Below are 13,327 nucleotides of genomic sequence, written 5' to 3'. Positions count from 1 at the left end.
TTGACTTACTTTTGGAACATTTTGTGACGCACATACGCATGTAATTGCTCGTACAGTGGTTTGAGGCCTCGCCAAGTCTCTTCCATTTCATCGATAAAGGTGTACGACTCGTAATCTTGAGTCTTCAATTCCGAACCATCGCGTAGGCCGTTCAATCTGAAAACAGTAGCTCAATATGGGCTTTAAAACTGTGTTTGGAAATGAATGTTCCTTTGTATTTTACCTTGCGGCGTGGTTGATCAGGTCGATATTTTCCATGAAATGATCTCTCATTTTCTTCCCCGATTGTTCACGCCACTCCTTCCAATAATATTCGAGCTCCTTAGGGTCCTTCGATTTAGCAAATATCTGGCTCAGTTCGGGTTCGAGGCTAAGCAGTTTAGATGGATCATCTTTGGACGGAACTTTGGCGGTGCTATAGATTTTTTGCATTTGACTGTCCAGAGTATTGTACCTAGAATCAGATTTTTGAGCGATTGAAATTGTGAAAATCGTGATTAAATCCGTTGCCATCTGTACGAAACGCAAGATTACCTATTCAATTCCTTTTCGGGAAGAGCAGAAATTCCGATCATGCTCAATTGCTTCAATTTTCGGATCAGAACCCTGTCCGAGATGTCAGAGCGCTTGAATTTCTTAGCCTCTTGCCCCAAACGCAAAGAAAGTTGATCCATCACTTTCTATATCATGTTCAGAACATATTTCGATTCAGAATGTGTTGTTATTTTGCACTCCATTAGCAAGAAGCATCTTAACACCTACCTTGGATGCCAAACTTTTCTGTTCATTCTCATCCGTGAGGTTTGAAGCAAAGTTCCAGTCAATGAAGGTCGCCTTTTCGGTCATTTTAGTCAATTCCTCTTCCGCTTTCTTCACAAATTTCCTCGCTTTTTCTTCGACGGTTCCATCCTTGGCTGTGCCGACGGGACTTTGCCCCAGCACTTGGACAACTCCTAAACAACATATAACGATGTGCACCTTCCAACCCATGGTAACACCAACATGTAATGCCGTTATTAATGTGCTTCCTATTTGTGAGGTCTCGAGCCAAATGATTCTTCGTTTGACCCCGAGAATAGAAACCTAGCCACAGGTACGTGATGGACGGCTTTTTTTTTCTTGGCCTGTTTGGAGCCTAGTTTATGTACTTGTCGCAGGACACTACGTAGCGTTCTCACTCGACATGTGTAGTCGGCAGGAACTGGTTGCCCCTAACTCACGAGGGCTTGTACGTGCCTACGAACATTGGTTCATCGTAGACAAGCATTCCGTAGAGGCCAGACCCCGCTTGCGTTTTCTAATTCTTCTTCTGTAGCCTGTTAGGTATGTACCAAAACATCCATTGCCCGGATGGAGCACTGCCTCACCATCCTAAAGCTTACAGGTTGTCTTTTAGCAAGGGACGACGGCGAGATACAGCAAACTGACGGAAAAGCGTGAGGGTTATCCGAGGACATTGATGGTTTGCTTTATATTCGATTTTATATTGTCTCTTTTGAGTTACATTATTATTCGTCGGTAAAACCTAAAACAGGGGTTTATATTTAGCTCAAATGTGGATGAATTTAAGTTCCAAAGGTTTGGGTCCAAAGTTCCATGATTTTATGCAACTCTGCTCAGCAATTTTTCTTCATTTTTTTATATGCGAATCGCTAACGTTTGCAATACACCTTCAGTAGTGCCAAATTCTCGAACATGTACTCATTGGGATTAATTTTACTTGTTATTAGCTGGAGTTCAAAATGTTTCATGCATGTGTACGTTGTAATATTTGCCTTCAATGCCTGTGATGGATAATGTCTTAAGGGGCAACGTGAACACGGCAAAAATCTCCTCCCCAGATGGCGTTGGTTCAAATGCCGTTGCAGGAAATCAAGCATTGAAAGAAGGGGACGCAACCAAAACCCGTTTCCACTTACAAATTCCTTGCTATGAGAGACGAAATTTAAATTGAAAACACTCTTCAACTAACTATTCAAGTTTTTCTGCATTTCTAACGGATATCTTTTAACTGACTAAATTAGCTCAAATTTAGTCCCTCTTGAACAATGTATACTTGATTTTGACAGTATGAGATTGATTGCCTTACTGAAAAGATAATTCCTTCGACATTTACGAGAGTAAAAGTCGAGAGTCGACAGGTCTTGTCAAGGACATCAATACAAAAGAAAACGGATCTAATTTTCGAAAGCGTTGAATGGCAGCTTCGAACTTTCCATCACATATTTAGCCTGTTTAAGAAGCAAACCCGATCTAAATATTAAAGCATTGCTGCCGTGGGTAATGTTAATCGTTCACTCGTTGAAAGTGGAAACATGATACTGTGATTTGCCCATTATCCTAAGCAAGGACGACGTCATCACGTGGTGAAGTCGTCCTTGATCTAAGTAAAGAGCAACGATTCCATCTATGAGAAAGATGAATTCGATCACGATTTGGTACCCACCTCCTCATAATTATCAAAGGGATATTATCAGTTGCTATTCCAATGTCCTTTTTTTTAAGAAGTCTTTCTCTTAAAGTCTGGTCATATGTCAACTTAGCGAAATCATTACTTAGGCCGGCTTTCAGGGAAAGATTTATTTGGACTCTTAAATAAAGTTGTTGCAACAACTAAAGGTTAACGCCCGACACTGAACTGAATAAGTTAGTGACAAGGTAGAGTAACGCTATCAATTGTTCACGTACGAAGGACGGTTGATTAGTCAGGGGTCGGGGAGAGAGTTTTTTTCCTACTTTTTATTACTTAGTTTTACGTTTTCGGAACTTTCCGACCCCTACTAATCGCTATTGAGGTTTGTTGGGAATAACTACTTCCTGGTTTAGTGCGAATGTTATTGAAAATTTGCCCTCAAAATTTCTGTTCAGTCCTGCTGATCAGGTATTTAAAGTCACGTTTGCAAGACCAGTTCCACATTTTTTGTGGTGTTTATTTCATTCATGTATATATTTCTGAAATATTTTTTCGGGTTGGTAGATGGGAGGCAATGTTCGGGTAGTACCAAGACAAAGCTGGTGTTGACGTTGGAGGAATTACCTCTTGCGAGAAAAATAATAGTAGCAAGAATAAAGAACCAGGGATCGAGGGCGGGCGGCCGGGCAAACGGGAGGGAGAGAGTAAAGAGCCTTTGACAATTTACACGGTGTTTTTAGATGTGGCGAATGAAGGACCCGGAAGGAAGCGAATACCAAACCGAGTGATGAACTAGTGTCGCCTCACTGGTATTGGCGATCGGCGACCACAAGTCACACGACAAGTGGACGGGAAGAGTTTCTTTTCGGTTACCGCGATACAGCATAAAATTCAAATATGAACGGGAGATACTTTTGAGTTGGTGCGCCAGTGATAATAATAACATAATAAAGAGGCTGATAAATAATGTTGGTTACCGACTTTACTGTGAGCCTTAGCCGTGATCAAGGGGCGAGGGGATGCGTTTGGGGAGGGTTGGTCCAAAAGGATGGGTACATAATTTGATAATTTGGATGGAAGACCAAAACAGCACTGCGACTATTTCCTCATCGGATTTTCTTCTTAACTCTCTCAGTGAGAGTAAAGAGATGTTGGATCTGGACGACGATGAAACTGATGACATCAATAGGACGATGGGTGGAAGGTGATAATGAAGCCATATTTCCTTGGTTCATTATTCTTTTCGAGGTGGGTGACACAAAACATCGAGGCGTTTGTAGTGAATCCATTACTTGGATCTTATTACCATAGAATGTCCGAGATATCACACTTAAGATCCACAGAAAGATATATATTTTCCTTAGAAGGCTAGCTTCGCGATGATTGGGCAGTGGCCAAGCCTATTGGATAAGAGGCAAACTACTACAAAGTCAAAGGCGATCACCAATCAAGATTCTCCGGAAGTAGGGTTAAGTTGGCTGTTGTTTTAGCCGCCGCGATGCTCAAGCCTATAAATTTCTCTCGTTTGTTTGAGGGGGGCGGGAGGGAGGAAAAAGGAGGCAGCCACGACGACGACGTTGGCCTTTCTTCCGACTTGGAGGTTCCGTGCTGAATGAATCTGTAGGTTCGAACCGACAAAGCTAAAACTTATCCTGAAGAAGAAATAGGTTATTGGTAGCTGCCACTGCGATAATATTTTCGTCCGGATGCCACGCAGTGTGTAGGATCTTTTTATGGAAGTCAAGGCAGTCCACGTGGATCTCGTCTTTCTTCCTCTTCGCACCGGTACTGACCTACAACAAGCAATAAAATAGATAAGGAAATGGGGATGTCATGTACACACAATAAGAGTGCCACTTACTTTTCTTGGTTTGAGTAAGGTTTTGGGCTTGGCAATGTCTCTCGAGGCTTCGTAAGTCACCTCCTTCCTTGAATTGCGATCAAACATGCGGAAGAAGTTGTTGTACGAGCCAGTCATGATGGCGGTGTCGTTTCCGTTCCAACAGCACTCGAATTTGTCAAATATGCAATCATTTTCGTACAATGAGCACAACTTCGAACGTAAGTATTCGTGGACCTTAAGAAAAATTAAAACCAAAATGAAACCTAACTCATCATCTGGATATGTTGTTTACTAAGACCTACCGTATAGGTTTCGATGGGTTTCGTTTCCATGTGCAAATCCCAGACTTTGACCGACAGATAATCACGCGAGATCATGTAGCGACCTGAGTTGGAGAACTTCACATCCGATATGGAGGAGATGATCTCGGAGAAAAAACTGCGATTGGTTGGATCCTCTGGCTCTTCGAACACTGAAAAAAAAGCGGTCGCCTGAGAATCTAGTCGGTAGAAAATTTAATAGAGCAGACGAAATTAGGACTTACTTTTGGCATGAGAATCGCAAAGAGCGGCTTCTCGCATGTCACAGAGTCGAATAGTGCCTTTACTTGACGAATAGACGAAGAGATTACATTCTCGAGGATGGAATTCACTAGCGGTGATGACCTGCAACCAAAGAGCGTTGTGTTTAGAAACCTTGTCGAGCTCTAATGTACTTCCAAGACGCCTTACCTCGGTCAACTCTTCCATATTTGCTGGCTTGATATCGACAATATTGAAGGATTGATCAGTGATTTCCATGTGCCAAAGATTTATGCGCAGATCGTCGGCAGACAAGTATGTTTCTCCATCCGAATTGACCGAAATGGAATTGATGTGGTAAGTGTGGGCATTGGCAAAAATTCGCCTGGGTGAAGCTTCAACCATAAGTTCCATAGGCTTTAACACGGGGACCTAGATCAGGAGCCGATAAATTTTACTCAAGGTTACCTCAATGGGAGGATTGGACATGACGATCGGTGAAGCTAGGCAAATTATGGAGACAAGTATACCGCCAAATGAATGACCAAAATTATATCGAATTAATTAATAGTATATTTAATTCATTTTTGAATATTCTTATATAATGTGGATTTTTTTCGACATTTTTCCATTACGCAACAAGAATGACAAGATTCATTCTCAGATAATTAAAAATGTATTTATGAATGTATTTACTCCCAAACTGACAATGAAACACTACTAATACCCATTAAGGCATCATCTAAAGAGCATTGACTCTGCGATTTGATTGCTAAAAAAACTAGTCTCGTTAATGAGAACGACTATTTAGGTAACTAAGGAGTCAACTGAACAAAATTTTGTTGTTACTTTGCATGATGCACCTCTTGAATGAATTGCATCTATACACACGAGGTTAATGAACGTTTCAGGATCTATCAAAACCGTTTTGCAACTTGTGATTTGCTTTCTAGACACTTCTAATGTAAGAAACAAAACCATAAGCTTTTCAATTGAAGAACGATTAATTCATGACAAATATCGTTCGGTTGAGTGAAATAGACAGAACGTGAAAAAACGACTTTTATGATCAAGGGTTTAGGTAGATATTCCCATTCAAATTACATTTCAATGTTGTTCTCTCGTGCTTTTTGGATATCGCGTTTGTTTTAACCTGTTTCACGTCATGTTTCTCCGCGTAAGCAGCATTATCCCGAAAACCTGCTCGTCGCCTGTCAAGACTGTTTACAAAAAGAAGAGGCTATCGGAAATCGCTTCTTACCCTTAATGAATTAATGGAGCTAGGATCGCGCAGAAGTCCATTATCCTCCTTGAGATTATAACCTTCAGCCCGTTTGTCACGCTCGGATACCTTCCACAACTTGATGGTTTTATCTGGAAAGGCGTCACGAATCAGATCAAATTAATCAATTACTTCCATACAGAAATAGTGAAAGCTAGCATTAAGGTTTAATTCACAAACCTTACCATTGGTGGAGAGCAGAAAATGGGCGGGGTTCTTGCGCTTGAGCCATCGGATTTTGTTGATTTTCTCCTCAATTTCCAAACTCTTCAGGTAATCAAATTCAGGCTCGTGACTTTGAAAGGTGCTGTAGACGTTGTACTCCCCGCGTTTGGGCGTGGACACTTTGGACTGTCAAAACACAAGTATCAGCACCACGACCGACCTAGACACAAAGTACGTCAAATTTCTAGCTTACCCCCGGATCCCGTTGAAAGATCACCACTCGGCCACCTTTGTCGCCCGTGGCCAACAAATCGCCGTCTTGGTTGAACTCCACGCACGAGATGATATCCGCTAAAAAGATTGCAAAACCATTGCGGGTAAGTCGGGCTTGAGGGGTCAAGTCGATCTCGATGAATCTCACTCACCTTCTGTCACATCGTCATCCAAGGTACCCTTAACTTGGGAAAAGCACCACTGGACCTCACTCGAATTGGCATTGGACATCAAACCTAAGGAGAGGGAAAAGACAACCAGGCTTCGGATGAGAGGCAAGAACGAAAATGAAATCCGGGCTTGGCCGCGGGCGAATAACGCTTCAGGCCTACAAAGGCACACAAACTTACCCGCCATGATGAATCCGGTTGGAATGGGAGTTGGCCCGAGACACGATGAACGAGGGCACTTAGCACGGATGACCTTGATATTCAAGGATTTCAAAGGCTCTATCTAGCAGTCAGTAGGTGGTCCGCAGTCTGTGCCGAGCGCAAACCCAGATCTTTAGACTTCTTCACGGAGTCACTCTCTGATCGGCCAGGTCTGATGCCCGTACCACCAGAGGGGACAAGCAGGAGAGGCGGGAGACGAAGGAGGCCGACGAGGACAAGGAGGAAGAGATGGTAGAATATATTTGATGGTGGGAATAGGCGAACGAGCAGACAAACTGAGAAAAAGAAGGCACTCAGCGATGCCACAACTACTCAACCGAATATTAGGGATTTTGGGCCATACGAAGTAGCGGCCATCATTCCAGAGCAATTGCTAAAGTTGGGCCACAAGACTTTAATACTTTTGATTGATATTCTAATCTGGTTTGGATTGCTCGTGCGGTGCACGGATTTTTATCTCGATATATTTTAGAACTGTTTTCCTCTGTGCTATAAGTTAGTGATATCATACTTCAAGGGCAGAACGTCAAATGAAAGCGATTTTTAATGTTGTCAAAACATCCGTGTAAATGAATTCATATGCACTTTTTTATAAACCCAAATCGTTTACTCCTCATCCATCTTCCTTGGCCTCAAATTGACTTATAATGCTCAATTATGGCATCACTGAGAGAAGGTCAAGCAGTGGGCCAAGTAGGTGCATGCTAGCTGTGGATTCCTTCGTCTTGTTCTACTTCTTTTTTTTCTCGTCTCGTTCGGCCCGTTCTCGGAGAATGGTTGATGCGGTGACTGGTGACGGACATAAGGCTGCTGGCGCTGATGGCCAACTACCCAGAGCTGAAGCATCAGCAACACTGTCTTCTTGTCCTGCTTGGCTCAATCCTTGCACCAGACGAGTCTCCCGCAAATGGGCATCAGTGTCGTTGTTTTCGAGAGTCAAATACCCATCATGAACCAGACTCATTCACGTATTCCTAACATCGAGGAGACCTGTCAGTCATCAATTTTTCAAAGACAAAATACGTTTCAACAATTATTTACTCTTCGAGTGTGATCTAAGTTCTAAAGGATCTTTGAAGGTCCTTGCCTAGAAGATCTTAAATGGACCATGTTCCGGGAATCAGCCCTGATATTTCGTTAAAGCGATATTTCGTTAAAGCTAATTTCCAGGGTTAAACTCATTGAATCACTTGCGTGCTTTTTGAGGCACTGTTAGGGAGAGCATTTTTTCCTTTTGGTCTTATTCGAACACTGAATGCAGGCGAGTTCCGGCTGGCTCAGTTAAGTCAGTCAATGAGGCAGGAACGGCCGAAACTTTACGCCCTAAGGGCCCACTAGCGCGGAAAAGACCTCACAGACTTGAGGTGAAATGGCGGACAAGCTCAGGCTCTTATGTCGTGTTAGTGGATTGAGGAATGCTTGAGGTGCAGACAGTACGTTTGAGTGGGCGCGGGTAGTGCTGTAAAAGAGTTCTAAAGTGACTCGAGTCTTTCACCCGATAAAAAAAAAGACTCAGTCATTTAGAACTCAGACGTAACTGGTAGCATTAGCATTAAAGCATATGTCCCTGAAAAACGGAATAACTTGAGGTATTTATTTTTTGATGGGGGGGGGGGATTCTGACCAATAATGAGGATGTTGATTTTGATTTAAAAAGTTGGCTTTTGTGACTTGTGACTGCCGTAACTAACTAGCAAGTCCTTTGAGATTTGAGATTATTTTTCAAGAAATATAGCAGTCGTGAAGGCTGATCCACTCTTGTGAATATGACTGAAGTAATAAGAATCGAACCACTAGAGTCTTCTGAGTAGAGAAGGGCAAATAGTGCAAAACGCAAAACCTTTTAGTGACAAAGACTTCCAAAAAATATGCCCAAATGTGTAATGAAATATACAAAACAGTACAATAATGTATAAAACGTTCAAATGATATCTTTGAAATAACATTTTGCAATCTATGGTTGAAAGTTGCACCGTTCTAAACTACTCTTTTTACACAAAACATAAATCCAAATTAGATTTGGCCATGATATGGTTAACCTAGAGGGCTTGTCAGAGAAAAGTCACTCCAACCAAGCCACTTGAGACTTTGCTTTGAACACATTTTGGTAGTAGGGCAGCAGGGTGTCGGGCTGATCGACTTCTCTTGCGTTACTCAGTTTCAACCAAAGCAGCCAGCCCAAAAAAAATCTCAGAAATCTCGTGAGTGTCGCTTCTCTGACAAGCCCTCTACTTTAGGGAGTTAGTTAATTTGGGCATCCAAGTTACAAGACAACTTCAATTTTCAAAGATTAGTAAAACAAATTAAAACCTTTGTAATTCCTTCAAACTTTTGCAAACTTGGCTTCATGTTGTCTGTTTTTGCCTATTAGCAGGCTTACATATTTACCTTGATTTTTTCTTTTTTCTTGTCAAAAAACATGTCATGCTATCAAAACATTTTTCTTTCAAATATTTGGCAATGAAAAAAAATCCGAGCCCTTGTTATCACCATTATGTGGCAATCTCACATAAACAAAGAAACCTAGAATTTCAGAAAATGAAGGATGGATCAAAGTATTTGCAGTCCATACAACCAATAATATGAAAAATGAAATTAGCATACTCCAGCATGTCAAGCCTGTTAATGAACATTTTTTGCACTATTCTGATGACAATTTAATATTCAATACTACTACAATTGAAGCAAATGACAAAAACGAATTATGGTATTCTATCATTTTTACAAAAAATGACATTTTTTGCAACAGGAAGGTTGAAGACCCTGTCGGATTCGATGCAGAGCTTCAATCCCGACATCTGTGGAGGACACCATAGTACTTACAACGCTTGAAAAGATTTTGCTCAAATGCAAAGACTTCTAGTTGCATTTCCTCTGTTAAAACAACACAAGGACCAACTTTGATGAATGATACATCATCAAAAGTAGCCCTGATGAATATAATAATCCACTATAAATCTATAACAAGACAGTATTTTTGAAAATATTAATAGATGTGGTGGGTTTCCTTTGTTACGTTTTAAAATTGAAGTTTCATAAAAATCAACTTTGAGATTTTTTCCTTCCCGTGTATTTTGCATCAAATTTGAGTGCGAAATGATCAGGTTATACCTTATGGCAATTGCCAAGAAATATACTATGGTTAATATTTCAAAAAATGAATAAAAATATTTTACTCATTTGAAGCAAACAGAAAAAGCTAAAAATGGTTTATATTATCATTTAAAACTTACTGAAGATAAATATTTCACAATTTTGATGTCAGAAATATCAAACACGAATTAAATTACTTATTATCATCAAGTTTGAGAAAATTTGATTAACATTTGAAAAAAAAGGTCTTTGGTATGTAGAAAGTAATCATTACAAAAAGTGTCAAGTTTGAAAATGAAACTGTCAGACACTTCCTAATATTTCATAGACATGACTGGCTAGTGTAGCCTTTTGTGTTTAAAAAATATTGATCCACAACTTTATATGTTGCGTAAGATTTAAGTGAAAACATTTACTATTTTTTGTTTTAAAGAAATACTTAAGAACACACAAGATCATAAGTTATTTTCATGTCATCAAAGAAGTATAATGTTTGACTTGGCAATCACTTGAACTACAGTGGAGCCATTTTTTAATCTCTTTTACTGTAAAACGTACTTGCAGGGTGTATTAACTAGATCTGGAAAAAAGCAGGTTTTTTTCTCAAGTTGAAAAAATGCCCAAAAGTCAAGAAATGTGAGAAAAAGTAAACAAACAAAAAAAAAATAAAAAAAAAAAAAATTTGTGCAGCAGACAGGGACCCAAATAACAAAACAGGCAAAAGCATTATAAATTGCGACAAAAGTCGAAAAACAGTAGAAAAAGTGGAAAAATGACAAATAGCTGGGAAATTGGAAATGTTCCTAAAAATATTGTTCATGGTATAAAGAGAAAAAGTTTTTATGGGTTCTAAGTATTTTTCAAGTTGTAGCAATAAGTAAACATCAACAGATTGATGGCAGTGCATATCTTAGAGTATAAATGATATGATTTACTAGGTTTTGGTCAGTAAAACTTAAAGATGTATTTTGAGTGGTTTAACATACTAATATGAGCTTCTTTGAAATTTTTTCTTTAGCAAAAAATGTTTTTTTGTTTCTTTACTAAAAAGAACATCATCTAGAAGTCTTGGCATTTCAGCAAACACTTAATCAGAGATTATAACCACCATGCAGGGACTTGTTTCTTTTGTTTCATTTTGTTCTTTCTACCACATGAATGAAAATTGCAACTTGAGCCCAATCATAGCCCCTTGCACATTTTATTTTTCAAAAGACACCTTTCTCAAACCCATTGGCACTGGATTGTATTGGGGTGTTTATTTAGAATTTGGACATATATTTCAACAATTCAGAATTTACTGTAGTTGCCACTAGTGCCATGTATAGGGCATGTGAAGCAAAGGAAGTTCAAGAAAAATGTAGTGCGGCAGCAGTGATCCTCAGTATTTTGAGGAGAAAGAAATAAGACAAACATTGTAGCCTACCTGCACTTGTTTTTGCTCTTGAATCCAATTAAGCTTTCAACTATTGAGTGAGTTCTACTACAAAACTCAAAAATGTCATATCTTGTGCAGTTCTGCCACTGTCCTAACCTATACCCAATACAGATTGGCTGTAATGTTTGTCTTCCTCAAATTTATAGTTGCCGCACTATATTTGTCTTGAATTTTCTGCTGTTAACGTGCCTTATTAGAAGAGTACAAGATTGTGGTGGAATTTTGAACCTTCAATTATGTTCCAAAAAAAAGAATTTACATGGGTCCCATACCTAAACCAGACAAATTTTGTGAATATTTGTGCATTCAGGGTTAGTTGTATGACTGCAGTTGCTCTTCAGGCACCCTTAAATGTATTTAAATGGTTTAAACATCACTTTATGAGTATCAGCCAAGGAAGCTGATTTAAGGCAAACCCAAAAGGGTCTATGAATGTTGACGCAAAAATACTTTTTTCAGAATTGACAACCAATCAAAATTGGAGACATCACTGACTGACCAAACCCACTTTGGAAGGTTGCTTCTCACCATGCAATGTTGTCCACTACTTTGTGTTTATGGATGTTCAAGTTGGTCGTGCCCACATCTCCGCACAAACTTACTGGCAAATTTCATGTCAGTCTCCCCTTTGTCAAGTTTCGCCACAACCCCCATTTGCAGTTCTTCCATGATGAAGACCCTGCTTTGTCAATTTTTTATTTAGACCTGCAATATGCTCGAAAATGGTTTGTAATCATCACATGCAACCTGTGTCTTAAGCAGGAAATTTAGCCAGACCTCCCATTGATGGAGTTATTGCGGCCACAAACAAGTGTAGACAATGAAATGGCGCAGCCCTTATATCTATTTGAAGTAGCTCTTTGCATAGACTATGCTCTATGTCTCTTTTATTATTGCATTTTTAGAGATAGGTTGAAAGTTAAAGGTTGGCACGTTTCGTTTTTGTAAGGTGCTTCTCTAATCAAACACATCTTAAAGTGTTATGATGGGATATGGGGTAAATGGTAAGGAGATGGATGATTAATGTGACAATGATTGGCCTACTATCATTTTTAAGAAACTAGAAAATAACGTTAACTTTTTTTACCGTGCAATGAAGCTTAATGTAAATAAACCTTAATTGACAAAAGTATTATGTAATAGTTTCACTGGACACAAAAAGGGCGTTGCTAAACATAGTTTTTTTTTTTATCATGATGTGCAGAATGTTGCTGCAGCCAATAAGTCTAAAAGGTAACGTGAACAAGTCAAAAGTCTTCTCCCCAGATAAAGTGGGCTCAAATTCTGGCGCAGGAACTTATTAGGACAGAACTTTCCTTTTCATTTACATATTGCTTAATATGAAAAGTAAAAATAAGAATGTGTCGGTGCGTATGGTTTGGCAAATTTATTTGCGAATTTTTGTGCCAATTCAGTTGACTCTTTAAATGCAAATTTGTTTAAATAAGGCAATATTTATCTGCAAGTTTTGGCCATGTCTAATCATGAGCATTTGTAACATAAAAAACTAGATGTTATTTACTATCTTTGTGTCTTCCTGCCCATCTATGGATTTTGCCTAAACTGCGTGGTGAACGCAAGAGGATCCAGCGATCAAGTCATAGCGGAGCAGAGGACAGAACACGTCATCCCAATATTTTTGTAGGTGTTCACCAGAGATGAGTGACGATGAAGAACATTAAGCCTCAAACAATTCTTGGAATTATTTCGGATCAAATTTCTTTCGAGGGGCTTTCAAATCCCAACCTATATACACGGTACTTTTTGAACGCATTCAATTCATAAGATCAGACACATGAATGAACATTTTACGTGATTTTCGTTTAAATTCAATTATTTTTGTTTTAGCCAGTTTCGTCACCCTGCTTTGAAGCACGGAGTCCCACCAAAACAACACATCACTTGTG

At 39.5% G+C, this 13,327-nt stretch overlaps 2 protein-coding genes across 2 annotated transcripts in view; both read right to left on the bottom strand.

Annotated features, from left to right (window-relative positions):
• The window catches only part of LOC131880635 (angiotensin-converting enzyme-like), a 3,111-nt gene extending 1,952 nt beyond the window's left edge, over positions 1-1,159 (bottom strand). Inside the window, exons 1-4 of the mRNA XM_059227313.1 lie at positions 763-1,159; positions 535-680; positions 224-454; positions 10-156 (exon numbers count right to left, since the gene is read on the bottom strand). Of these exons, the coding sequence (XP_059083296.1) occupies positions 10-156; positions 224-454; positions 535-680; positions 763-990 (752 nt within the window). The 5' untranslated portion in view covers positions 991-1,159. The remainder of the gene's footprint in view (positions 1-9; positions 157-223; positions 455-534; positions 681-762) is intronic.
• Positions 1,160-2,896: 1,737 nt separating this feature from the next.
• Positions 2,897-7,192, bottom strand: LOC131880657 (protein phosphatase PP2A 55 kDa regulatory subunit-like). The gene is made up of 10 exons (XM_059227337.1): positions 6,848-7,192; positions 6,650-6,733; positions 6,478-6,575; positions 6,245-6,410; positions 6,039-6,151; positions 4,988-5,209; positions 4,801-4,921; positions 4,559-4,728; positions 4,275-4,490; positions 2,897-4,206 (listed from the first exon to the last, which is right to left on the bottom strand). The coding sequence occupies exons 1-10, from the start codon at positions 6,852-6,854 to the stop codon at positions 4,054-4,056; spliced, it is 1,350 nt and encodes a 449-aa protein (XP_059083320.1). The 5' UTR covers positions 6,855-7,192; the 3' UTR covers positions 2,897-4,053.
• Between the last annotated feature and the right edge of the window lie 6,135 nt (positions 7,193-13,327).

This window comes from Tigriopus californicus, chromosome 5 (genome assembly GCF_007210705.1).
Source record: "Tigriopus californicus strain San Diego chromosome 5, Tcal_SD_v2.1, whole genome shotgun sequence".
In the NCBI taxonomy this organism is placed as follows: Eukaryota; Metazoa; Arthropoda; class Copepoda; order Harpacticoida; family Harpacticidae; genus Tigriopus; species Tigriopus californicus.
The sequence above is the reverse complement of the archived record's forward strand: the minus strand, read 5'-3'. Positions and strand labels throughout refer to the sequence as shown.

Excerpts from the sequence above, each read along its gene's own strand:
- LOC131880657 (XM_059227337.1), bottom strand. Across the intron at positions 4,922-4,987 it reads ATATGGAAGAGTTGACCGAG|GTCATCACCGCTAGTGAATT; the intron begins GTAAGGCGTCTT and ends CTTTGGTTGCAG. Across the intron at positions 4,491-4,558 it reads AACCCATCGAAACCTATACG|GTCCACGAATACTTACGTTC; the intron begins GTAGGTCTTAGT and ends ATTTTTCTTAAG.